This window comes from Syzygium oleosum, unplaced genomic scaffold, assembly GCF_021117445.2.
Source record: "Syzygium oleosum isolate NSW1041296 unplaced genomic scaffold, Sole_v2.1 Sole_v2.04, whole genome shotgun sequence".
NCBI classification, from domain to species: domain Eukaryota; kingdom Viridiplantae; phylum Streptophyta; class Magnoliopsida; order Myrtales; family Myrtaceae; genus Syzygium; species Syzygium oleosum.
In genome coordinates, this window is record NW_026607488.1 from 6724956 (window position 1) to 6751293 (window position 26338).

General features: G+C 45.6%; 3 protein-coding genes across 4 annotated transcripts; 1 reads left to right on the forward strand and 2 right to left on the reverse strand.

The window, feature by feature from the left end:
* Nucleotides 1–8459: 8459 nt before the first annotated feature.
* LOC130137945 (uncharacterized) lies at nt 8460–12797 on the reverse strand. Its single transcript, XM_056310647.1, has 5 exons — nt 12228–12797; nt 10066–10122; nt 9832–9894; nt 9680–9748; nt 8460–9196 (listed from the first exon to the last, which is right to left on the reverse strand). The coding sequence occupies exons 1-5, from the start codon at nt 12597–12599 to the stop codon at nt 8903–8905; spliced, it is 855 nt and encodes a 284-aa protein (XP_056166622.1). The 5' UTR covers nt 12600–12797; the 3' UTR covers nt 8460–8902.
* Nucleotides 12798–16679: 3882 nt separating this feature from the next.
* Nucleotides 16680–17953, reverse strand: LOC115674516 (uncharacterized). Its single transcript, XM_030596911.2, has one exon. The coding sequence runs from the start codon at nt 17787–17789 to the stop codon at nt 17229–17231; it is 561 nt and encodes a 186-aa protein (XP_030452771.1). The 5' UTR covers nt 17790–17953; the 3' UTR covers nt 16680–17228.
* A 3821-nt stretch (nt 17954–21774) lies between these two features.
* Nucleotides 21775–25767, forward strand: LOC115674515 (probable receptor-like protein kinase At1g80640). Of its 2 annotated transcripts, none has more exons than XM_056310645.1 (10): nt 21775–22173; nt 22575–22715; nt 22901–23160; nt 23262–23394; nt 23496–23559; nt 23645–23741; nt 23849–23951; nt 24553–24671; nt 24768–24857; nt 25133–25767. In XM_056310645.1, the coding sequence occupies exons 1-10, from the start codon at nt 22104–22106 to the stop codon at nt 25253–25255; spliced, it is 1200 nt and encodes a 399-aa protein (XP_056166620.1). In that variant the 5' UTR covers nt 21775–22103; the 3' UTR covers nt 25256–25767. The 2 variants fall into 2 exon arrangements, with proteins under 2 accessions (XP_056166620.1, XP_030452769.1); XM_030596909.2 differs by having other exon boundaries at nt 21776–22173; nt 22575–22730.
* Nucleotides 25768–26338: the final 571 nt, after the last annotated feature.

Below are 26338 nucleotides of genomic sequence, written 5' to 3' on the forward strand. Positions count from 1 at the left end.
CACCAGGGTATCTCAGGGATGGAGGACGGGTCAAGTTACCCCATATTTTATGTGCCCCTCTTTTGTATAGCGAAGTAGGATACCCCACCACTATTCCCTTTTGATGTTGTGTATTTGGAATTATTGTTTTGTGCTATCCCTTTGTCATATTTTATTGTCTGGGTTGTTTTAAATTCGCTTCCGCTTGCCTTTATCGTTGGGTGTTTCGTTTGGGTCGGCGACGCGTCCTGGGACGTCGCGTTCAATACGACCGTTGAAGGGGTGTCGCGAGCCCGTTGGGGTCCGGGGCGTGACATCCCCGTTGATTTGGTATCAGAGCAAGGTCAGCTCGATCCAAGTGGTCGAAACCTGGAGTGATAAGGAGCGATGACTTTGGGGTAGCTAGTTAGGGAGATTTGTGTGCCATGCGTACCCCAGACCGTGTGATTGTGATTGCTGAGTGATTATATGCAATGACATGTGAAATGCAGGTGCGTCGGGACTTGAGGTAAGTGCGTGAAACCTGTTGGTTGTGATTGAGTGATGTTGGTGATTTGCTGCCTGCTTTGTGAATTGTGGTTGTGATTTGGTGTCATGGATGATTGACTATCTGCTAAGTGAATTGTGGTGATTCACTGCCTAGGGCTTGGGACTGGTATAGTTGGCCTAGGTCTTTAATTCCCGAGGGGAATTATAGCAGGTAAGTGGGTGGTGTGAACCCTTGAACCTTGTGAGGTTGAGTAGTCGAGGTAGAGGTCGAGGTTGAGGTCGTGTAGGTCCGCAAGTTGGAGTTGCAGAGGATCCCAGATGGGATGAGATTTTGAGGGCACTCGAGGAAGTTGGAATTTTAATGAGAAGGCAAATTGAGGAGCGAAATGCTACTGTCGCCGCTGCAGCTGCCAGCGAGATTATTGGGAATAATGGAGGTCAGGGGAATAATGTGATCGGTAAAAATCCTGGTCCAGTGCGAGTAAATGTGAACATGCCAATGTCCAAGCTAGTCGAGCAGTTTTTGAGGTTGAAACCTGCAAGGTTGAATGGGAAGAGGTGACCCTGAAGCTACATTACTTTGGATAGAGAATCCCAAAAGTAGGATATTTCGAAGGGCATAACCTCAAACTGGGGTGTCGTTGTTGAGGCCTTCAATGAGAAGTACATGGAGAGAGTGTGCGAGGACAGAAAATGACCTAGTTTCTTCGGCTTCACTAAAATCGAATGTCAGTCGATCAGTACGAGATCGAGTTTGTAAAGTTGCCTATGTACGCACCAAGGATAGTCAATGATTGTGTGGATAGGACAAGGAGGTTCCGGGATGGATTGAAATCGGAACTCCGCAGTCAGTTAGTACTCTTGTGTCTTAAGGAATTGTAATAAGCTATATGACAAGACTTAAACGGTTGAAAGGGATATGAATGAGAGGGTTACCGTATATGGATCGCGGTACGCGCCGGTTAGGGACAATTGGAACTTGGGAAGAAGTCTATGACCGAGAATTGGAGACTTGTCCCTTCGTTAAGGAAGAACTTTGGAAAGCCGAACTACTACTCCAACGCCGCATGTCAGTCTTATGGAAAGAGGCAGAGGAATGACCATTGCCAAGGTAGAAGTGGAGCATGTTGTGGATGTGGACAGAAAGGTCACCAAGTGAGAAATTATTGAACCGACAGGTTAGGTCACTAATGCAATCGCAGCGACCGCAGGTAGGACATTAAGCGGGAACTGCCCCGCAGAATAATCAGAATCGGCTACGGACGTAAGGAAATGTGTATGTTGTGATTGGGAAGGAATCAGAGAATTTGTCTTAAAAGCCTAGATGCATTATGTGATGCACGATGTATAATTGCTTATAATGGGTAGACGCAATCGGTTTAAGGATTTCTAAATTACTGACGATATTCTTGGACGAGTTGGGAAGGATATGCGTTGCTTGGAGATTTCGGATTTTGTAAAGGACTAAGGCGATTATTTTGAGAGACCATTGGATTGAAATTGGATGGGTTGAGCTTTATCTTCGAGGTGTAAAAAGGTGATTATTTTGTGGATGACTAGTTGGTTGAGGAACCAAGGCTAAAGGACATAACCGAGGTGTGTAACCTTCCCGATGTCTTTCCTCAGGAATTGCCGGGATTGCCACCTAATAGTGAAGTGGAGTTTGTGGTTGAGTTGGCCCTAGGGACGGAACCAATTTCGAAAGCGCCCTATAGGATGTCGTTGTCAGAATTGAAGGAATTGAAGGTTCAAATGCAAGAATTATTGGAAGAAGGTTTTATTCGTCTATGTAAGTCTCCATGGGGAGCGCCAGTTTTATTCGTGATGAAGAAGGACAGATCGTTAAGGTTATGTAGTGACTACAAACAGTTGAGTCAGATGACTATTAAGGATAAACGCCTGTTGCCAAGGGTAAATGGCCTGTTCGACCAGTTATAAGGGACATCAATATTTTCTAAGATTGACTTGAGGACTGGTTTCTATCAATTGAGGATCAAGAAGGAGGACGTGCCGAAGTCGGCATTTAGGATGAGGTATGGACGCTATGAGTTTACGGTGATGCCGTTTGGACTGACGAATGCCCCCTGCAGCCTTTATGAATTTAATGAATTAGGTATTTAAGGAATTTCTGGATTAGTTTGTAATCGTGTTCATAGACGATATCTTGGTATACTCGCAGAGTCCCGCTAAGCATAAGTTACATTTGGAAAAGAGATCTATGGACTTTAAGGGAACACGTACTCTATTCTAAGTTTAATAAGTGCGAATTCTGGCTTCATTGAGTGGCGTTCTTAGGACATGCGATACTGGGGAAGGGATTGTAGTGGATTCGACAAAGATTGAAGCCGTCACGAATTGGCCGAGGCCGACGTCAGTAACCGAGGTTCGGAGCTTCTTGGGTCTAGCAGGCTATTATAGGCGCTTCATGGAAGGGTTTTCGGCACTAGCTACGTCGTTGGCACGGTTGTCAAAGAAGGAGACGAGGTTTGAATAGACGGATGAGTGCGAAAGGTGCTTCCAAGAATTGAAACAGAGGTTGACGATCGCGCCAGTGTTAGCGATCTCGTCAAGTCCGGGAGGAATTGAGAATCACAGTGACGCGTCGTTAGGAGGATTGGGATGCGTGCTAATGCAACACGGGAAAGTAGTGGTATATGCATCGTGTCAATTGAGACCATATGAGTTGAACTATCCGATGCATGACTTGGGATTGACCGTAATTATATTTGTCCTTAAGATTTGGAGGCATTACTCGTGTAGGGAGAAATTTTAGATTTATACAGATTATCAGAGTTTAAAGGTATCAGTTTTCTCAAAAGAACTTAGCCTGAGACAGCGTCCTTGGATGGAACTCCTTAAAGATTACGACTGCGATATTTTATATCACCCCGGAAAGGCTAATAAGGTAGCGGATGCACTGAGTTGGAAATCGAGCATTGCGCATATGATGGTCAAAGAATGGACCTTGTTGGAATGAGTCCGAGATTCAGAGTTTAAGTTTGAAGTGAGCCATGTTTTCAAGTCTACTTGTCGTATTGAGGATTGAACCACGGAGATCCAAACTAAGATTAATGCTTTACAGTCGACGGACCCAGAGATTCAAAAGATTCTGAGTAAGGATGCCACAAAAAGGAAATTGGATTTTCAGGTATTCGAGGATGGAATACTGAAGTTCCGTAGACGGTTGAGAGTACCCTGTGATGCCGAGCTTAAGGAGGGGATTTTGTCAAAAGCTCACCATAGTAATTACAGTATTCACCCGGGGAGTACAAAAATGTGTCAGAATTTACAGCAGCATTATTGGTGGAAAGGCATGAAAGTAGATGTAGCCAAGCACGTGACCGAGTATCTAACATGCCAACAAGTGAAGGCACGGCATTGTAAGCCGGGTGGATTGTTGCAGTCATTGGAAATCACCGAATAGAAATGAGAGCATAACGCGATGGACTTTGTTATGAAACTACCAAGAAGCCAAATGGGCCATGATTCAATTTGGGTTATAGTAGATCGGCTGATAAGATCAGCACATTTTCTGGCAATGCGAAAGGACTTCGCGTTAGGAAGGTACGCAAGATGGTGCGTGCAATGAGATAGTTCATCTTCATGGAGTACTAGTGACGATCACTTCGCACCGTGATCCTAAGTTTCTTGCCGCTTATTGGAAAAGTCTTCATACGGCATTAGGAACAAGGTTACAGTTTAGCACGGCCTATTAGTCGCAGACGAATGGCTCGTCTGAGAGGACGATTCAGACTTTGGAAGATATGCTGCGACCATGTGCATTGGATTTTAGGGGAAGCTGGAAAGAATAATTGCCCTTGGTTGAGTTTGCCTATAACAATAGCTATCAGCAGAGTTTTAGAATGGCACCGTTTGGGGCATGGTATGGCAGGGTTTGCAGAACACCGGTTTGTTGGGATGAGTGGGTGAGAGGAACATCACGGGTCCCAAGTTGGTTCAGCAGTCAATTGAAATAGTCAGAGTGATTTGGGAACACCATGGAATCGAAAGTGCGACGTGGGAAAGTGAAGAGTTGATGCGACACCAATACCCCCATTTGTTTGAATAGTTGAGTTGGATTGTAAATTTCGAGGACGAAATTTTTGTAAGGGGGGAAGAGTTGTGACATTCCGAATTTTGGCCCATTTTTGGGATTTATAAAACGGGTATTCCGTCAGTGCGCTTATAGTAAAAATCTCGCCCGGGAACTGATCACTCCCGGTTATTATTTTTAAATCTTGAGATTTCGCTAGAATCGCATTCGATCGAATTTGGCCGTTATTTAGACCTCAAACTTGGCAGTCGATTTTCGGGAGTTTCAGGACGAAATAAATTGGACGGTGTCAATATTATCGTAGCCAGCGTTGAGATTGTCAGGAATAATGGAAAAATGGAAGTTTTTGACCGGGTGCGAATTTGGACTAGTAGACCTCCCTCGCTATAGTTTGATTTAATTAATTCGGCCTTTGTCCCTTTTTATATGCGAGGCTTATCTTGGACCGGTAGATCGCTTTCGGTTTTGAATTTGGGTCATCGGATCGCATTTAATATTTGAATCGTGACCGTTAAATCGATATTTAGTTTGAACCGTGTCCGTTGGTTCGCGCTCGAGGATAAATATTAACTTTTTCTCTCTCTTTCTCTCTCCTCTCTCCTCTGCCGCGCCGCCCGTCCCCTCCCCCGCTCACGTTTCTCTTCTCTCTCTCTCTCTCTCTCTCTCTCCTTTCTTTTCTTCGCCGCACGTCTCCTCCGCATGCGTCCCGTCCCCTCGCCCACGCCCATGCGGACCCACCCCTAACACACTCTCTCTCTTCCTTTCTCCTTTTCTTCTCCTTCTTCTTCTTCCTTTCTCTTCTTCTTCTCCCTTGCCGCGTTTGTTCCGCCTCTGCGTCCGCACATTCCTTTTCCTGTTGCCCGACGCCGATCGCCGAGCTCGCTGGCCGTCGCGCGCCGTGCGTCGCTAGCTCAACCGCCGCGCGCGCGCCGCGCCGCCCGACCGGACGCTTGCGGTTCCTCGCCGCCCGTCACCCGGTCAATCTCCCTCCCCGACTCCCGTCCACCGCAGCCTCCTCCCCGCCTCCGGCCGCCACTCGGTCGCCCTCCGCCCGACGCCGCCCTACTAGCCGCCGCGCCGCCCCACGCGCTCCGTCCCGACTCGGTCTCTTTCTCCTACCCCCGTTTTCTTCCACCCCGAGCTCGCCCCTACCCGGCCTCGCCGCTGCGCGCCGCCGTCCCGGACGCCGTCGCCCTCCCTCGGCTCGCCACCGCCGCTCCAGTTTCCCTTCTCAGCCACCTTCGCCCCGCCATTCCGGCGACGACGCAGCCCCCTCCTTGTTCTCGCCGTGCTAGGCGCCGCCGAGTCACCGCCGTCCGGTCTCCATCGCCGCCGCCATGTCGCCGCCGGCCAGCTTGCCCGAGCTCGCCCCCCACCGACTGATGCTACATGCCGCCGTGGCTTGCCCCGTCGCCGTCCGACCGTCGTTCCGGCCACCACTCGCCGCCGAGCTTGCCCCGGCCCATGCTCGAGCTCGTCGGCCGAGCGCTCCCGGCCGTGGCCAAGTCGCCCAAGCCGTGGCCGAATCGTTGCCCGTGCCCGTGCCCGTGCCCGCGCCCACGCCCGTGCTTGCGCCCGTTGCCCACGCCCGTGCTTGCGCCCGTTGCCCACGCCCGTGCCCGCCGCCGTGCCCGCGCCCACGCCCGTGCTTGCGCCCGTTGCCCACGCCCGTGCCCGCCGCCGCGCCCGTGCCCGTGCCCGTGCCGCGCCTTGTGCCCGTGGCCGAGGTCGTGCCCATGGCCGAGCGCCATGGCCGAGCCTCGCGCCCGTCGCGCCCTTGCCCGTGCCGAGTGAGACACTGTTCACCCGGGCCATTTTAGGCCCGAGCCGATTTTCTCCGGGCCAAAACCAAGTAAGTGACTTCCTAAACCCTACCTAGTACTTTGGGTATTTTTAGACTTGTTTAGGATGTGATTAGTATCGGGTTAGGAATTAATTTAGGCGTGGGCTAATTAGATTGAGGGTGCCCAATTTGTGAATTATTGTGGTGGTAATTGTGTGACTAATTTAGTGATTTACTGAGATAAATATGCCTGACTGAATTGTTGTGGCGCTTGTGGGTGAATTGAATTAATTGAATGTGCCGACATGAATGTCGGGTCGGTGGACCGATGTGGGGAGCATGAATTGAGTTGACTGATGTGGCGTGCTAGATTGACATTGGTGAAAGGGTGGTGATTGAAATTGATTTATATGACTAAGAGCATAGTGAATTTTGTATTGTGGTGCATGTGCATGAGAAGAGCCCGGCTTGATCTTAGGGCTGACCTGTGGGGTGTTGACCCGGGTCGTGTGAAAGTTTGTTTGTGAAAGGTCCTGTGGGGTGTTGACCCGGGACAGAGCCCGGATTGATCGGAGGGCTGACCTGCGGGGTGTTGACCCGGGTCGTGTGAAAGTTTGTTTGTGAAAGGTCCTGTGGGGTGTTGACCCGGGACAGAGCCCGGATTGATCGGAGGGCTGACCTGTGGGGTGTTGACCCGGGTCGTGTGAAAGTTTGTTTGTGAAAGGTCCTGTGGGGTGTTGACCGGGACGAGCCGGATTGATCGGAAGGCGACTGTGGGGTGTTGACCGGGTCGTGTGAAAGTTTGTTTTTGAAAGGTCCTGTGGGGTGTTGACCGGGACGAGCCGGATTGATCGGAGGGCGACACGTGGGGTGTTGACCGGGTCGTGTGAAAGTTGGATGGATGCGCATGTGAAATGTGTTTGGGTTGAATTGGATGAACGTACGTGTGTATGGCGCTCGAATGATTTTGATGTGTTCATTGACTATTATTGCATTATTATGATTTGACTAATGTGCAGTGTGGGCATGTGGTTGGATGGCGAGGTAAGTCCATTTATGTGAATTATATATATGTAATCGGGTAGATTGCATGTACGACTTGTCTGGGTACGCATTGGCCTATGTGGGGTATAGGGGGTTACTTATTGAGACTCGTTCTCACGGTTATTATATAACCATTTTCAGATCTGCGACCGTGATTGATTGGAGACGACACCAGGGTATCTCAGGGATGGAGGACGGGTCAAGTTACCCCATATTTTATGTGCCCCTCTTTTGTATAGCGAAGTAGGATACCCCACCACTATTCCCTTTTGATGTTGTGTATTTGGAATTATTGTTTTGTGCTATCCCTTTGTCATATTTTATTGTCTGGGTTGTTTTAAATTCGCTTCCGCTTGCCTTTATCGTTGGGTGTTTCGTTTGGGTCGGCGACGCGTCCTGGGACGTCGCGTTCAATACGACCGTTGAAGGGGTGTCGCGAGCCCGTTGGGGTCCGGGGCGTGACACTTTTCCTTCTTCTTCTTCTTCTTCTTCTTTCCTTGGCCTGTGGCCGGCGACAAGGCTGGCGAGGGCGAGGGTTGGACCCTCGCAGCCTAGGCGATTCGGCGAGGGCGGTCCTCGCCGGGCCCGGCTTGTGGCTGGTCGCTGGCCAAGAAGGAGAAGAGGGAAAAAAAAAGAAAAGAAAAAAAATATAAATTTTTTTTTTAAAAAATAAAATATTATTAATAAAAAAAATTTGTGCAGTTACCAAACGCATTTATGTTCTTTTTCTATTACAGGAATGAAAATTTTGAACCGTTACTAAATGCCTTCAAATGCTTAGAAATTGTTTCTGGAAACAGAATAAAAAAAAAATTATTTATGAGCAGAAATTATTTCCGAAAACAGAATAGTTACCAAACGCACCCTTAGTCCCCATGAGCATCGAATCTTCTTGCCCCATGTTCATCCTTGAATCGTTTGCCTTCCCATTGTAAAATGACATCAAATTAACACGCATCGCCAGTTCACCAAATTCATCAAACGCATGCATAATTACCGCGCAACCTAAGCGACCAAAAAACATCTCGTATCGCTTAACGCATGGCCAAGGCCAAAGTTCGGTATCGATTTCTTTGAGAAACGATATCGGATTAGACGAACAAAAGGCGGTAACGGGGAAGACGAGATTTGAATTAATAAAGAGAGAAAAAATATTTAAGTAATTCTCAGAATCCATGGGCTCTTTACATAGAGGAAAGAATGGAGTCAATGACCCCTACATGTTAAAAAGAAATAAAAGAAGTAACGAGGAATTACCAGAAAAGAATTCCAAATGAGCTTCTTCGCCTACCTGCTGCTACATTGCATATTGGATGGCCTACAATCGCTAACACTACCCTCAAAAACCTTCTCCACTGCTTGTCAACTGCTGTCACCAACTGCAAGGAATCTCCTTACGTGCCGATGTTGACTTATGATCCCCCTGCTTTTCTTGCCAAGATCATCCAGGGAAGGCTGTTTGGATTATAGATCCTCTTTACTGGAATGCATCATCAAACGGCAAATACGAATCGGACAGCGAAAATAAGCGAGTGTGATTGTGACTGCTTGCTTCAGTTGACAGATGCCTGGAGTGTTTCTCCGCTGCTCACCCCGTTTAACGCCTCAGGGAGAGGATCCTCTTCAGATGGCATCATGTTGAGATCCGGCAGTAGGAAAGAAGTACTTTGCTTCTCGGGAGACCCGCATCTTTGATGTGAATCTGAGGATTGACCAGGGCATGGCAATGTCGAAGCAGCATGATCTACAGTGGAGGGAGCTTCACGGCCATGCGCGTTAGAATTCGCTTTTTCCGGTTCGTGGGTGGCACTGATGGTGATCTTTGTTGAGTTCATATCCGCATCAAGCTGCAAAGTGAATGCCATCTTAGGAAACTTTCGCTGCTACTCAGGGCCAAAAGAGTAAAACAACAAGGTAGGAGCTGCTGCAGTTTCGAAGAAACTACGTGGTAAAGACCTAGGTAAAACGAATCCTATACAGGAGGGAAGTTGTATGTACTTTTCAAATCCAGTTTATGTGATTGTATTGCTTTCCTATGCGAAGCACTTCCAATTGATCTCCCAAGAAGGAATTTCGCACATGTAAACACACTTTGATCAACCAAGCGAAATGAGTGACCAATTAGAACTAATGTATACATTCGTGTTTTCGGTAGTGATGAATTTGAACAAATTGTAACGTCTATTAACAAAATTAACGACAGTATTCCATTTAATCTGACAAATTCATCTGCCAACGCCTTTCTACTTTGTTAGTTCATTGAAGCAGAAATTATCAGGGAAGACGAAGAAAAGTTAACGATCTTGAAGCGAGAAGACATACGGTCTTACCTTCGTTGTCTTCAAGCTCTCGTTTCTTGTTCTCTGCTCTTTGAAAGTTGCACTCAAGGTTGCTATCTCCTGCTCAGTAAATGTGAAAGCAGAGATGAGAAATGAAGGAGATGTGATCAAAATGAACGACAGAAGAAAGAAAATGTCAATACCTTCTTTAAGTGTACCCTCTCCTTCAAAAGCAGGTCCTCCTCCTCTTTAAGTTCAGCAAAAGTCTAAGAACGAGAAATCAAAAGATTAACAGCTATCTTTCATCGCTGATAAATGGCAGAAACATTCATGATTGATTTGAGAAGCTTATATTCAAAAGCCAAAATACTGTTCAGCTTTAAATAATCTACGTCGGTTTAGCAGTTAACTGGGGCAGGTATAAAACGCGCAAGTACCTTCCTTTTCCTTGACTTCTTAATATCGGGCGTCCTAGAATCATTCGAAGCAATGCCCTGCAACCCAAAAGAAAGAAATTCAAATTAGCGTCAAAACATCTGGGGGAGAAATCACACTCCATCATTCAAAACAATGCCGAAACTAGACGATGACCCCATATCGACAAAGACAACACACGACGGAACTAGTTTCCGGAAGATGAAGGAGAAAGCTCGACCGCTGGAACAATTCGCGAGATGCAAAGAAGAAGAGAACCACAATGCGCAGACCGACAACCACGCCAAAAAGAAACAGCGCCTCATTCAGCAATCACTTTCAAATCGTTCCCACCCATAAACACGACGGGCCGTCCTCCCTTCACGACCATTAACGATGGAAAGAACCGCACACGACCCTGAGTAAACGCACCGAACAAGGCTATATAAAAGCCCTTCGACCGAAGTTCTCGCTTCCCGAGCGCGCACGACAAAGACCGCAACAAATAGGAAAAAAACCGAACGTGGACCACCCACCCGATGGACGAACGAGCAGCGACGGAGACCAACCCAACCACGTGTCGCCCGCCCCCTCGCACGCGACCCACACGCCTCACGTGACGAGCCGCGAACGCACTTTCTTTGACTTCTTCTCCCTTCCGAACACGACGCACCGCTCCTCCAAACACCACCCCCCCCCCCCCCCCCACCCCCCCCGAAGGCTGCTTTCCTTCTCTCGCTTCAAAAACTCTCTCCCCACGTTCAAGAAACTTCCCCCTCGATTCATCCGTGCGTTTCTGACCAGAGAGAGAGAGTCGTTTCAAAACGAAGCTCCATCGTCAACTTCCTCTTCTTCCCCCAGATGCACCCCCCAACCAAAATTCAATTTTTAAAGAAGGGGCAGCAAAGAAAACACCACCAAAGAACGAAGGCACAAAACACCCCCAATTCGTGGCCGCCGCTGGGTCCCCCCATCTGGATCGGCAATGTCAAAGCCCCACTTCGCATTCCTTTCAAGACTCTCTCTCTCTCTCTCTCTGTACCTTCTTCCCTTCCGCCTCGAGAAAGGGTCGGCGCGCAGGCAAAAGAATAATCACGCACCCACCCACCTCAAAAAAGAAGAAAACGAATCCTATCTTCCACAACCCCCCCACAAAAGACCAGAAAGGAGCATGGAGGAGGAGGAGGAAGAAGGGTGCACGGAGAGCAGACCTGGGCGCGCGCGCGCAGAGGATGGCCGCCCCATTACTCGAAGCAAGCATCGCGCCTCGGGCCCCACCGCCTCCCTCCTCTCCCGGCGGGCCCCACCGAGGGGGATCGGGTCGCGTCGAATGACGTGAATGCCCCACCCCCCCGGCCATCACCCAAGGAAATTCAGAGACGGGGGGGCAGTACTTTCAGGAAGGAGGAAGAAGCCAAAAAAAAGGGAACGAGGACCCGCAGATCGTGTCAGGGGGAAGTTTCCCTCACCCCATTGGCCCGCCGGTCGAAACCGTCGCCGCGTCGGCGCGGCGGGCGGGGGGCGTTCCGCCGCCGGATCCAGCGGCGTTCGGGGTCCGTCGGGGGAACGGAATGCGTTTTCTCGAGAGCTCGTCGTGTTTTTCCATTTCTTTTCGAAGAAGAAAGAGAGGAAGGGAAAGTGGAAATAAACAAGGTGGTTGGAGGGACGGGTTGAGCGAAACGGGAAAAGGGAAGCGCGCGTCTCTTCGACGAACAGCCCGTGCTTGACGAAGCGACGGGCCCGCGGGTGGTTGGAGGCCGCCGATCTCGCGGCCGTACGCCGCCGGTCCGGTCGCCAGGCGCCGGCGATGGCACTTCCATAATATAACACTGGAGAGAGAGGGGACCGAAACAGCGACAGTTGATCTTGAAGTACATCAGAAGATGACGATGCTTTCGATTTCGAGAAGTTAGAGAATGACGTGACGTTGGTCACAGAAGAGAGAGAGAGAGAGAGAGAGAGAGACCGAGAGAGACAGAGAGTTGAAACGGCGATGGAGCTCAAAAAGGCACCTGGGCACAGGGATTTCAGAAGGAACTCAAATCTGACATGCAGACAGAGCCGCTGAGAATCTGCTAATCGAGCTACGACCGATCGAAGAACGCGCGCGCATCTTTCCGCGCAGCTGGAGATGCCGGAGAACCGCGAGCTCGAGCCAGATGAGAGAGAGACAGAGAGAGATTACCTTAGATGTGGAGGCGGAGGAGCCGCAGACCAGCAAGCTGGAGTCGTCCAACCCGTCGGCGGTGCCGGAGGAGGAGGCGGTCCCGGCGCTCCACGAGAGCGGGGTCGTGGGGCTGTTCCTCGCCGAGTCGCCGCACCTCTTCCCCGGCGACGAGGCGTCGCACCGGAACGCAATCCTCGACCGCGGCTGCCGGATCCCCCACCCCGGCGGCGGCAGGAGGAGGGCCGCCGCCGCCGCCGCCGCCGCCGAGGAGGAGGGGGAAGCGCATGCGGCGTGGCGGCGGGGCTGCTCCTGCCTGAGGCGCATCAGGAGCTCCGCGACCATCCCGTCCTCCGCCATCGCCGTCCTCACCCACCCGTCCTGCGCCGCCATCGCCGTCGCCGCCGCCGCCGCCGGCCACCAAGAACCCAATTACCCAGATGCTCGCCGGAAAACCGAACGGCGAGAGGGGCGGGGGCTAGCGTGGAGGTGAAGTGATGGAGCGTCGTCTCTTCTGTGTCTGTGCGGCTTTGTGTTCAGAGGAGGAGGAGGAGGAGGATGTGGAGGAGGAAATGCGTGAGAAGAGAGAGAGAGAGAGAGGGGGATGGGTTAAGGGCCAACGGAGGAGCCGCTTCTCATTCTCATATATTGGCCCCCTTTTTTTTTCATTTCCTTATTTTTTTTTTCTAATTCCCTTTTTATTTTATTTTTCATGCCTTTTCTTCGTCTGGATTTTTATTTTATTCGTTTTTTTCTTTCTTTCTTTCCGTTTTTGGGGTTTCTAAAGTGCGAAACTGACACAGTTTTTTCTTTTTCCTTTTTTTTTTCTGACGGGGTCCTCGAATTTTAGCGCTTTCGTGCGACTAGATCGTTAAACCTTGCAGTATTTTTTTCAAATCGAGTCTAATCCGTCGCCAGTTCCCACTAAAATTAAGAGGAGCTTGTTTGTTTTGGCTTAGCTACATGAAAAAACTAATATGTATATATATTTTGCTTTCCAGTCAAAAGTTAAAACTAAACGATCGATTGGTGTTATTGCAAATCGAGAAACCATTAAAAGGTTCTGCCAAATTATATCTTAGATTATCTTTCCTTGGTATTATATTGACAAGTGTCCTTAATATACTTTATTTGAAATAACTCGATTTTTAATGCATCGATTGTCCGTAGAAATCGATAGAATTTCCTCAGTTGGTCGATTAATAAGTGCTCGTGGGGTCCTTGTAGAATCCTTGTTCTTAAAGCTTGGTATATACAAATGATAACCTGTGGTGACCTCGGGTTTTTCCCTTTTCAACATCGTATCGGTTTTAACTTGTCAAATTCAAAAGAGACATTATTTGAAAGATTGGCATTTCTCTTTTCATTTTGTTTTTCTTGGCATTTTCAGATCGTGCAGGAAACAGTAACGGATGGCATCCTAAACCCTAATAATCTCTAAGTAAAACATAAACCTATGCCAATTTTGAGAGGAAATTGTAATTGATTCTCGATTATATAGATAGGAATTTGATACCCACTCAAACCTTAGAAAACACATAAATGCAGTGACGTATCTAGAAATTTCTCTTTGCAAGGACAAAATTCGATTGATTGGTAGTTTTAATAATTAATATATCGTTCGTACGTTTGAAAATATTATAGAGTTTTATATTATATAGGTTTTGTTTGTCTACAACTATGTTTTCAAGATTATTGAATTATTTTTTCTTATCAATTTCTGGGAAATTAAAATGAAAATATTTATTGGTTCAAAAAAATGAAAATATTTATATTTGAGGTAGCTGTATATCTTTTAGTAATTTAATGAGCCGAAGAGTTGTTTTTTAGGCCAAAAGGAATTTAGAAGCAGTTAAAAAAATATGCCCAATTTTTGACAAAATGACTGGAGGCAAGAGCCCCACTCCTTTAAAGCCAAGTCTGTCCCCTGTACGAATGAGTAAATAAAAAAAAGTAATATAGAATTAATAATATAATTATGTAAATAATTTTTTGCATTATCGCAAATAATAGTATCATAGCAAATATAATTAGTCTAATTTGAATATCAGTTAACCGCCACCCGAACCATATGAAGTTCTATGTGATGTTTTTTTTTTTTCAATAAAGCCGTATAGATGTTTTGGATTTTATTACAACTCCGTACGCTTATTTGATGTATTATGATCCACTAGGGACGATCTGTTCCATGTTCCAAACCTTGAATCTTATTTCAAAATCCGGAACCGGCCTTATAGATTCTGGAACGAGTGTAGGATCGAACCTGTCAGATTCAGGGTAAAATCGGGATTGAGCGATTGGTCCTTCGTTGGACGAAATGCAAAATAGGGTGCAGAGAAAAGTTGGATAGTACCTCGGATCAGAGCGGAGTCAAGATGTTGGAGTGGCAATTGGTGAGCAACCGATGAGTGTTGGAGGGAGCGGAGATGCCGAATCAAATGTTATAGTGACTAAAGTCGTCGGAGTGGAATCGAACAGAGAGAGAAAGAAGCAAAGCGAGATTGTCAAATTAATAGAGAGAATTAAACTTAAGGTTAGAATGGATAACCGGTTTAACACCGGTTTTCATCCCTATCCCGGGACTTCGAACCTATCGAGAACGTTTAAATCATTTGAAATAGGGAATAGACAGGCCCGGTTCGGATCGGTCTTAAGGATCAACTTGTCCGGACGCACTCTCCTACAATCCACCATCCTTATTACAATAAGGTGGGTGAGAAATGGCATTGTGGGTGACGTCCGGCGGCACTTTTTTTTTATTCACCCTTTTGTGATATTTATTGATATGATATGTCCCTCTTCGAATATCGGTTTGGACCGTCGTTGGTGGTGGGGCCGTGACATGCAACATTTGCCTTCTGTTTTCAGCAAACGATGCACGCCGTTCAGCATTTGGTCTCCATTTAATACATATTCGCTAACTAGTTGACTTTTCTTGTCGAGGAAGTGCCCATCCAACAGCTGAAGGCTAATGCATGTGGTTTAATCTTAGAGATAATGACACAGACAGTTTCTAAACTTTGACTCGATGTGTAATATGATCATCGAATTTTCAATTTATTTAATGTGGTCCCTGAACTTTAGTTTAACATTCAATTTGATTTATGAACTTTTAATTTGCTTAATATGGTCCATGGACTTTTGATATATGTTTAATTTAATCCTTTCATATTCAAAATGACTACATTGAACATTAATGTAGTATCTGGACTTTTAATTTGTTTAATGTGATCTTTGAAAATGTTCAATGTGGTTTATAAATTTTTAATTTGTTTAATAATGGTCTCTGAAAATATTCAATGTGGTTCATAAACTTTTAATTTGTTTAATGTGGTCTCTGGACTTTTGGTACATATTCAATATTGTCTCTGAACTATATGAAAATGTTTAATACAGTCCTTTCATGAAAATGTTTAGTGTAGTCATTTTGAACATTTTCATATAGTTCAAGGACTAAATTGAATATGTAACAAAATTTCATGGACAACATTAAACAAATTAAAAGTTCAATGATCACATTACACATTACACATCGAGTACAAGTTTAGGGACTACATTGAACAAATTAATAGTTTATACACCACATTATACATTGAGCCAAATACAGGGACTGTTTATGTCATTTTCCCTAATCTTATAACGTAGAAGTGCCGTTGAAGTGTCGTTGAAATGAATTTTTTACGATGAGGTCAGTTTGAGGCTTCGCTATAACTTGGGTTGTCGGATCGAACTCTTTCTCACAAGTAGAGGTGACCATTGATCGATTGATTATAACATACACTCCATTAACGCAAGCCATCAGATCACATTTGTTTCATATGGATTTTCTTGAATTTAACAACTTATAATCATTCTATCGCCAATCACTTTGATCATCACGGCACTCGCTCCCTCGAATCGTTCTCGATCGTTACCGATAGCCCCCGAACCACGGCCGATCCATCTTAACAATCGATCCAGGACTAACCCGGGATCATCGACCTATGTAGTAATTCATAAACAAAAACCAAACACCCTCTCGTCTTCTGGGCAGCAATTTAAAAACCTACCCTCTTTAGATAAGATCACGTTCTCTCATGAACTTGACCTAATCTCATGGCAATCTTCTTTTGTAATTCAACCTGCTCGATTTTCTCCTGCCTCATCTTTGGTAAAGATCTTGTTAAATACGTGAGAATCATCTTCTAGCCAAAATTCGAAAGATCCGATGCAGCTCCGAATTGAAAAAGGACAAATTTCCCAATCAAAGATCCTATTAAATGCTCATCCCGGTTTTCTGTTGGGTTTGGAGATGCAGTCCATCAAAATTCTCCTTCCCCACCATCGCACCTCAGCACGCACGCGCATCAGAACTCCAACCAGTTGCCGCCTTTGATGAACTGTGCAAGAGATCCAGAACGAGATCAAAGACCGGACCATTTTTGATGCAGGCTTGCGTCCACAAACGCAAGAGAAATGTTCAAAGCTCTGAACTTTTGACAAATGAAAAGACGCTATGTAACTTCATTGAAGATGTGATACCGCAGAGCTACATCACAGACGTGGTGCAGAAGCTATACATTAAACAAGAACTCGAAACTGGACCTTCGACACAATCCAAAGCTATGATCTTCCCAACCCAACAAACAGAAAAACAGAGAAAGAAATGGAAACAAACGTTGCAGTATCAGAGCTAAATGCCGACCTAAATTCAGCTACAAGCTTGATCGACCCAACAAGAAGAAGACGCTGATGAAACCTACCCAAGTGAGGAAAAAGCTGGTCTTTTCGACGAAGCTGTACAGACAATTAGAGCCTAACTACATAACCTTAAAGAGAGTCGGTAGCAAGTCACCAGTCACCGCAACAACAAACGCCTGAACTGAGCCGCGACCTCGGCCGGACTCCCCCTTGAAAAAATAAGGGGAGATCGAGAGTCGCATAACTTGGAAACACCATCAAGTTCCAAACTTTCGCATGAAAAAAGCCATCCAGAACACGCTTAATTTACTGTGATCCGCTAATCCAGCCGCAGAAGCCGCCTCAGATCACTCGTCGCGTCGACAAATCCCTCCAGACCACCGGTCTTCTTTGCAAAAACGCCGGCATCGGAACCGAACTCGGCGGCGGCGACGTGATGAACGCCGACCCGGCGTAGAACCCGGCCAGGACTCGGTCGGGCCCGCCACCGGCACTGACTCGGCACGGCTCAGCCTTCTGGGTCCGAGCTTGGGCCAATTCGCGAGCTGGGCTCGCACCACCCGCGCCTTCCTCGGTTCTTGCAGCTTCGGTTTCGACTTTCGACTCCAAAGCCGGCGGCGGCGGCGGCGGCGAGGCAATCTCTTCGCCGCGCTTCAGGATCCTGACTCGACCCATGGCGAGGCCCTTCGCCGGCGGCGCGGGAGTCGGCGGCGAGGAGGCTGCCACGGACTTGGTGGGGCTCCTCCTCCGGCGGTTATGATGGGCGCGGTTAGAGCTGGGCTTGGTCTTGGCCCCCGGCGGCGGCCTCGCAGCAGGTTGCGACAGGCCACGCCCGTGCTTTCTGGGAAACAGAGGGTCGGCTACGAAGCGGTGGCTCTGGGGATGTAAAACAGCAACACCCATCTCGGTATTCCTATGGAAATCAACAACAAGAACACGAAAGAGAATGGTTCAAAAGCGCGAGAAAAGCTACGATCTTTGCTGAAGAGAGGAGCAAGACTTTTGACGTGGGCTGACAGATGGAGGCGAAACAGTCGATAAACTTACTCAGATGGGATCTGGAGGGACGGTGGCGAGGGCGGTTTTATAGCATTGGGGAAGACGAAGAAAGAGCGTTCGCTTTGTTCTTGAAAGAGAGAGAGAAGGGGGAGAGAAATGAAAAAAAGATTTATCTTTTTTTCTTTTTGTCTGCTTTGGAAAAAGACATCAAAAGAGGATTTGGTAGCTTGTCGCGGGAGGCAAAGGCGAGGAGGTTCGAGGAACAGCCTCGAGTCAAATGACGTGGTTGTCACTCGCCTAATGTTCTTCGTTTCTTTTTTTAATTGGGTCCATACGCCTAATGTTCTTTTAAAATGTGGAATTCATGCAATCCTCCTTTGACCTCGTGTTGGCCCGAAGGGAATGATGAAATGTTGACCGAAGGAAAATTGCAAGGAGAGGGACCATTTTGTCCGTGTTGCGACGAGCTAGCAAGTTTATATGTAATTCGACAGGCGGGCCCCAAAAAAAATCAATAAATAATAAGAAGAATCGATCATTATTAATTATCTTTAACGATGTTCTTTTAAAATTTATCACGAGAGAGGATTTTATGAATCGCGATATAATGACGGGATATGGAGAATCTCTACTTTCGAATTAGCAATTTTGTTGTTGGCGATTCATCGAAGATACCGTCGATCTCGCTTCCCCTGAATCGGATCATCCGACCTCCAAAGAAAAGAGGCCTATGGTGGGGAAATGGGAGGGTCAACGGTCAACGGCGACGGCGCGTGTTGCGGAGAAGCGACGAGGAAGGCGCGTGGCGCCTAGAGGTTAGGTCGCTCACCCCCCTCTTGAAGAAAAGCGCCGCGGACGGAGCGACCCCGCCACCCACGACGCGTGACCGACGGCCCTCCCTGTCGTGGCGTGATGATCTCTTTCCCCTACCCCTCCAGCCTTTAACTGATTGCCCCTCAGTTCTCACCGTAATTACGAAAATGCCGCGCCGGATGCCCTCGAAAGGGGAGGGGCGGTATGGTAAAAACAGAGGGAAAGGCGGTTGGCCCCCGTGGGAGGTGGACGGTTGGCGGGGCGTGATTGGAGACACGTGTCGCGCCGCGGCTCGGGCTGGCCGACCGACTTTGTCGCGGGGGGCGGCGGCTTGGGATTGGGATTGGGAACCGCCATCCGGGATGAGCTGTGATCGGGTGCATCGCTTATCATGCACGGCATCGCCGCTGAGGAAGGCAAAGCTCACCACGACTTCGTCTTTGATTGGCCCACGATTTTCTCTAGAAAAAGAAGTCACTTCTATTTTCCCTTTTTTGCCCCTCTTGAGGACAAAGATCTAATTGCAAAAGTGGCACCAAAAACGAATCATCCGATGAACATTCCCCTCTTCATTTGTGTTTGTTGAGATAATTAGTCGATAAAAATATATTTATATCAATAATAATTTATACCTAAATCTTTTGATGGACGATGAATAATATTTATCATTCATTTACTTTTGTAAGTGATACGGTTAATTATTTTTAAGAAAATATTTTTCAAATCATTAGTTTCGAACGAAATAAACGCACCCCCTTATATTGGGTTAGTTTTTGACAGCCAGGAACCGACAGAAGCTTGGATAGTTGATTTGAGTAGTCAAATGTTGATGTGCGCCTATTATAAAATAGTTCTTGAGCACGCGCTAAGCGCACGTGCAATGTTATCCGAAGATCATTGGTAGTTACAATGCAATGGCAATAGCTCGACTTGATCCTCGGCCAAGCCTGCCAATTTTGGTGGGCAAGGCCTTGAGCCGCTAGGCCCATGATCAGATCTAGTCGTAACGTGTTGCGACGAACCTAATACAAAATTATGAATGATCACCATCTTATGAATTGATAATGTATAAGCGGGGGCAACGATTTTTGTGGGTGATTTATCGTCTTTCTAATTAGTGGATATGCGGCACACCAATCTCTAGCCACTTTGATTAGTATAAATATAGATACGAAAAATCGAACTCATGTTGTTTTTGTGTTTGGTTCATGATGTGTATACGTTTGTCTCTTGGCTACTTAATTTACAACTATCGAAAGGTTCTTTCCTCATTTGGGGCGTGGCAAAGAATGTTTGCTTAGCAGATCGTATGGTCAAGTTAGGTGCACCCAACATTCTTATCGTCCTAACAAAGACATTCTGTGTATTTGGTTCGCTTGCCCTAATGAGTGCAAGTGACATTGACATTTACCTCGAGAATAAGGAGAAAATCTCTTTTCTTCTCCACTAATAATTCGACACACAATTGAATTTATCCTTAATTCAATTGTTTTTTGGGGGTCAAGAACATGAATTCAGATTAATTTCGGCTAAGCATGGTCTTGTCCCAAATTCAATTTTTTCAACGGTGCGATGTGATGGTAGGACTAGGATGTTTCCTCCCCTTCCTAATAATGGTCAAGAATGGAATTTCGGGTCGGACAAAGTTGACTTTGAATTTGAAGCCCAAGTTAGAGGAATTAGTGGGCCCACGACACTGCATGTCGGGCCTCACGGGCTGGATGAGGGAGAGATTAGTATCAGTGAAGGGCCCACTTTGCCGACATCGCCATGAACCAGAGAGGTTAAAAGCTTAAGATGAGCTGAACCATGGTTCTTCTCTCTGTTCTCTGGTGCCACCTTCGGCTTTTGGACGACCCAAACCTGACCCGACTTGACCCTGAACCTGGACATTTTGTCATAAAAGCCTGCTTCGGCTCAATCGATCTCGAGCCGAGTCCACCTAGTCGATGACCGGGCCCGGCGTCGATGATGTTCTCTGATTGAAACATGACATAACGTTTCAGAGAGTTCGGTTCCTCGTGAGTCCTCCTTGAATCTCACGTCATAACTCGACATTGAGGCGACCGGCTTACCTCGAGCTGTCTGCCCGACACTCGGATGTGACCAGCAATATTTCTGCATGATAAATCTGTACTTTGGACATCAACCTGGTTTATTCTATCTTTGGTTCATTGATTCGATGACCTAACTTCCTATCTAGCTTTGCTACATCTATATTCCCGCAAGCATTTATGACCTACCAAGACAAGAGGGGCCCCTCCACTGCTACTTTTGCCCATATGGTCTGAGTTTCACTATCCAGATTGGTGGTTCTGGTTCACAGAACTATAGTGATAGGGTCGAGAGTGGTTGTACTTTGCATGTTCAACTTAAACTTTAAAAAGAGGGAAATGACAAGTTTCTCGGGATCAAGAGTTGGTAAAACCATCCCATTTCGATTATTCTAATAATGTTTGGTAGGAGAGCATTCTCATTCAAAGCATCAATCTCACTTTGATAAAAGAATTCATCTGATGCATGCTGTTCAACTAACCCCAAAAGTTCCTATCGTGCATCTGCCAATCTCATGGATAAACGGGTCGGCATTGATTGTCGGCGATTGGCGCATGAAGGGCTTTCTTGGGGCATGCAGAGACTATGCGTTCATTTGAAGTAAATTGAGCTTCCAAGATGGATTAAACAGGTGATTCCGGTCTAAGAATTCATGTGGGTTCTGCAGCCTTTTGGTATGAAAAGAAGGGATGAGGACAGATGGTGTTGGACCCTGGGCTGAATAAGCCGAAGTAGGATTTATTCAAATGTATGGGAACATCACATCAGCAATGCAAGACATAAACAAACGAAGAGATGATGAAAGTCCACATGATTATCTTAAAGAAAAGACAATGATGTTTCGCGTAACTTCCAATATTGAAAAATTTATACTTTTTCCCCATATTTCTGTATGATACATGTTTGTAAAAATCAAGACTTTCCACAGGTTTGATAAAAGAATATTCTTTTCTTTTTTGGTTTGGGTGAAGAGATTTTTACTTTTTCTTTCTTTGTGAAAGGAGAGGCTTTAAGCTACCTCTTCCATTGGGTATTGGGTCAGCCAAACCGAATTCCCGAAACTGTCCAAACAAATTCTCTGTGTCTTTACATTCCATCTGCTCCACAACAGCTTTTTCCTTGGTGGGTATTAGACTCTGGGTGCTGCTCGTTGACTGCTCACATGATTGTGTTGCAGAGAAGTCACCCCTCGAACCCGGCAAGATTTTGCTTTCCTCAAATCTTCTCGACTTTTGCATCCCTTTTTCTGTTCATTTAAGGAACAAAAGCAGGGGCTTTAGGAAAAAGAAGAAAGTTTCCACAACCTACAGCTACCAGAGCTTTGCTCTTTCTGGGGTTCTGATTTCTCAGATGCCTCCATCCTCGTGTGTTCCTATAAAGGAACAGAAAAGAAAGAACGAAGTTTCAGCTTCCTTTTCACGTACCCATTTGGACTGATGCTTTGATTTTCCTTCCTCAATCCTTCATTCCTTCTCCTGTTTTTATCTCCTATTTGTCCCGTTTCTCTCCAGGCGAGTGTCCAAAGTCAGCCTTGTGGCCCTTGTCTCCCTCAAAATTTTTGCTTGTTGAAGAATCTCCAATGTCATCTTAGATTGCCGAAATTATTCATTCAATCAGTTAGTTTGTCGGCAAATTTTGCTTCTACTTCTGTCGATGAAATATGTAGAGACTTCCATTTTGTTTGACCAAAAATTGCATCTTCTTCTGGTTTCTTCAAACATACTGCTTGGATATATCAAAGCCAAATGAACTGATTCATTTCTGTGCTTCTAATGTCTACAAATTTACAATTCTCACGCAGTCAAGGACTTTGGTTTGTAGGTGCGAAGTGCCAAATGGACTCACAAAAGAAGTCACTTATAGCACTCATTGTTGCTTGCTCTTCGCTGGGCGCAAGTGTGCTCTTTTCTGTATGTTGGTGGAGTTTTCGCAGCAAGCGGAAGCGCAGAGCACAAAGAGATGGTACTCAGAGCTCAGGTATTCATTTTTTGCTAGTATCCAGTTTTAGGTACTTTCGAATATTGATAGTCTTTGGACGAAAAAAAATGTTGGTCGTCTGTTTGAACATATTCAAATTACTAGCATGGTTATGGACTAGAGCACTACGGGTTGCTTACTTTGGGTTATTGTACATTGGTGGTGGTTAGATTCTGAGGAAACGCAGATGGGGCTGTCAGTGACTTCCTTTATGGATAGATTCAGTTCCTTGAAGATGGTTAACAGGAACGTTTCTATTCTAGTGATGGACCTCAAGATGTTGGAAAAGGCGACAAATGGTTTTAAGGAGAACAACATATTGGGGCAAGGCGCATTTGGCTGTGTTTACAAGGGGAAGTTAGATGATGACATGAATATTGCTGTCAAGAAGCTTGACTGTGGCAGCCAAGATGCCTCTAAAGTATATGAGGTAAAATATTAGAAAAAACCGTCTTGTTATTCTCCTTTTTAATCATCAGAAGTTTGTCTTGCGTTTTTGGTATTACATTAGGAGGCTTCTCGTGATTGCAGAGTGAGGTGGGATTCTTAAGTAAAATGCAGCACCCAAATATCATCTCGCTACTGGGTTATTGTATCCATGGTGAGGCGAGGTTTATCGTTTACGAATTAATGCAAAATGGTTCTTTGGAGACTCAATTGTATGGTAAAGAACTTTTCTATCATTCTTCTTTCAATTAGAATAGAGGTTGAGTGTGGTTTTTAATGTTGGAATCAATTCTTCTTTGTTCTTATGATTTCCATAAGGGTCTTCAAATGGATCAGCATTGACATGGCATAAACGGATGAAAATAGCTCTTGACATGGCTAGGTGAGACTCTAGGGTCACTCATATTTTCAAGTTCATTATTTACATCAAATGGTATATGTAGTGAAATTTGGGGTGTGTTGACCAGAGGCTTAGAGTATCTGCATAAGCATTGCAATCCGCCAGTCTTCCACAGAGATCTGAAGTCTGCTAACATACTTCTAGATGCTGACTTCAATGCCAAGGTAAATTTCACAACTAGACTTGGCATAATATTTCAAATCTCTGTTTTGAATTTTCACCGTATTAACATATGTACGCACATTCTATTAAAATTCTCTCTCTCTCTCAGCTTGCAGATTTTGGGTTAGCTGTGACCGAGGTGACCCGGAAGAAAAACAGGGTAAAGCTTTCGGGCACTTTGGGTTATGTAGCCCCAGAATATGTCTTGGACGGTGAGGCAACAATATCCATGACTAATGTATTGATGACTTTGTGGTGTCTGTTTGATACATGGTTTTGACAGTAACTTTCAGTTTTGAGCTTTCATGGGGATTGCAAGGTGGAAAATGGTAGACATTGAGTTGAGGAAAGTTTTGCTTGGCATAATTGTGATCTCCGTTGGCCAGAACCATCTTGTGCATGCATTTTCAGCTGGAAAGAGCTACTTAATATCTCCAATTTTGAGCATTGTAGTACTTCGGTTGATTGTCATTAAAACCAAATATGGAAAGAGTTCCTTGAAAGAGTCACCATGCGTTTGACACCCGGATTGAATGTAACATCATTAAAATGTCTCTCATTTATGTAAAAATCAGAGGACACACTTTTACTTGTCTCGGCATAACGCGTTGGGCCAATTACATGTGGAGTTAAGCTTTAATGCCAGTGAATGTGCATATAGTTCTTCCGGCGCATCTTCCCATTTAATTCAACATGTAGAATGAAGTTATTATCCGAATAACTTGATAATAAGATCCTTGTTTTTCAACCTGAGTTAATTTGTTTATCGTTTCCTTCTGGAAAATTTACTGAACTTCAACTACCTTTATGCAGGTATATTGACTGATAAGAGCGATGTCTATGCTTTTGGAGTTGTGCTTTTGGAGCTCCTCCTGAGAAGAAGGCCTCTTGAGAAACTAGCACCCACTCAGTGCCAATCTATTGTTGCATGGGTATGGCTAGTGCCATAAAGTCTGATAGATTCTTTCATGCTTGTAAGGAATTAAATTTTGACAGTTGAATGTGTTATCTTATCTCAACATGCACAGGCCATGCCTCAGCTGACCGACCGATCTAAGCTTCCAGATATCGTGGATCCTGTAATTAAAGATATGATGGACATCAAGCACTTGTACCAGGTTCCTAAATTAACTTCTTTCATTCCAATTTGTTGTCTGGTTTTCCAAACCAATTCCTCTGTCGAAGGTTGTTAGTGTTGATGGACAGAAGATGAATTAGGTTGCGGTAATTCAGCTTTTTTTTTGTTAATTAATCATGAAATCTACGGTCAATAGGTTAGGATGATAAACTCTCTTTCATGCTTTAAATGGAACTTGACCATTTCTGTGCCAAACCATGTGCTAAGTATCATCTTTTTGGATTTACAAAAACCTGGGTTTTAATATATTTGTAGGCAGCTGCTGTTGCTGTTTTGTGTCTGCAGCCAGAACCGATCTACCGGCCACTGATAACGGATGTACTGCACTCTCTCATTCCACTTGTACCCGTTGAGCTCGGGGGAACACTGAAGACCTAGTGATCAGCGCCTACTGATCATATAATAATTTCGGAGATGTGGGTGGTCTCAAGAAGGTACCACTAAAGTTGAGATCTTCAAGAGAGTTTCTGCATATAGATAATAATAGGCGATATAGCTTATATTCAAAGAGAATTGGCTTGATAGAAGAGAAAGAGGTGCATGTTCTAACATCATCAATGAGATGCAGCTGTACAGAAGAAAGTCTTAGTCAGTCGAACAATAGTTCTTGGTTTAGGTGACTATAGATTAGGTACATTCAGTTAACTGCTTGCTCTTCTTCTCCTCATTTTGATGATTACGTCCAGGAAAGATTCGAATCATGAAGCTTTTGGGAGCAAATAGAGTCATCGGCAGTATTCTCTACTTTCTGTTGTTGCAAGAGCTCATATGTAATTTGACGCTTACTCTGTCCTTTTCCTTCATGGATCCAGAATTCCACCATTGGTGATAACCATTGTGTGCAAATGGGGTTCACTCATAAGCACATTAGCTGTAGTAACTATTAACAACTTTGGTCTTGGCATGTCCGGATGATAGTCGAAAAAGGGGACGGTTGAAAGCACAGGGTCGACATTAAGACGGGTTTACTATTGATGTGGTGGTGACTAAAAGAGGTGAGCGAGGGTTTCTGACACGTCCGACTCCATCGAATCTTCGACTAACAGTTCCATGCCATTCCAGGACGAGGGAATTACAAGCAGTACCAACCTACTATTTACTGTGGAGATTCAGGCTGTGTCAAGAGTACAACCCATTCCATCAATATCCAGTAGCAGAATTTTGCCAGCACAGTCGACACTTCAGAGCTCATCTTCAAGCGCAGTTTCCCTGATGGAAGAGAGAGCAGCAGATCTTGTTGCTATCATTCGCATATCGAAGCGCTTATGAGGTGCATGTCCTTGTATCATCAGCGTAAAAGCAGTTGTACTTAAGAAAGCGTCATTTGGCGAAAAGCATTTGGACTTTTTGCCCGGTCTCATTTGACAATTTTGGTCATCTACCAAGTAAATAAGAGGCAACAACTGAACTGCAACTCAAATTAATATATAACATTGTCACGAACTCAAAATTTTCACTAAT

Coding starts and splice junctions, on each gene's coding strand:
- LOC130137945 (XM_056310647.1), bottom strand. CDS start 12,599: ATGGCGGCGCAGGACGGGTGGGTGAGGACGGCGATGGCGGAGGACGGG. Junction 9,895..10,065: donor AGAAGTCAAGGAAAAGGAAG/GTACTTGCGCGT, acceptor TCTCGTTCTTAG/ACTTTTGCTGAACTTAAAGA. Junction 9,197..9,679: donor AGAGCTTGAAGACAACGAAG/GTAAGACCGTAT, acceptor TTCACTTTGCAG/CTTGATGCGGATATGAACTC.
- LOC115674516 (XM_030596911.2), bottom strand. CDS start 17,789: ATGGGTGTTGCTGTTTTACATCCCCAGAGCCACCGCTTCGTAGCCGAC.
- LOC115674515 (XM_030596909.2), top strand. CDS start 22,104: ATGCCTCCATCCTCGTGTGTTCCTATAAAGGAACAGAAAAGAAAGAAC. Junction 23,161..23,261: donor ATGCCTCTAAAGTATATGAG/GTAAAATATTAG, acceptor TCGTGATTGCAG/AGTGAGGTGGGATTCTTAAG. Junction 24,858..25,132: donor ACATCAAGCACTTGTACCAG/GTTCCTAAATTA, acceptor ATATATTTGTAG/GCAGCTGCTGTTGCTGTTTT.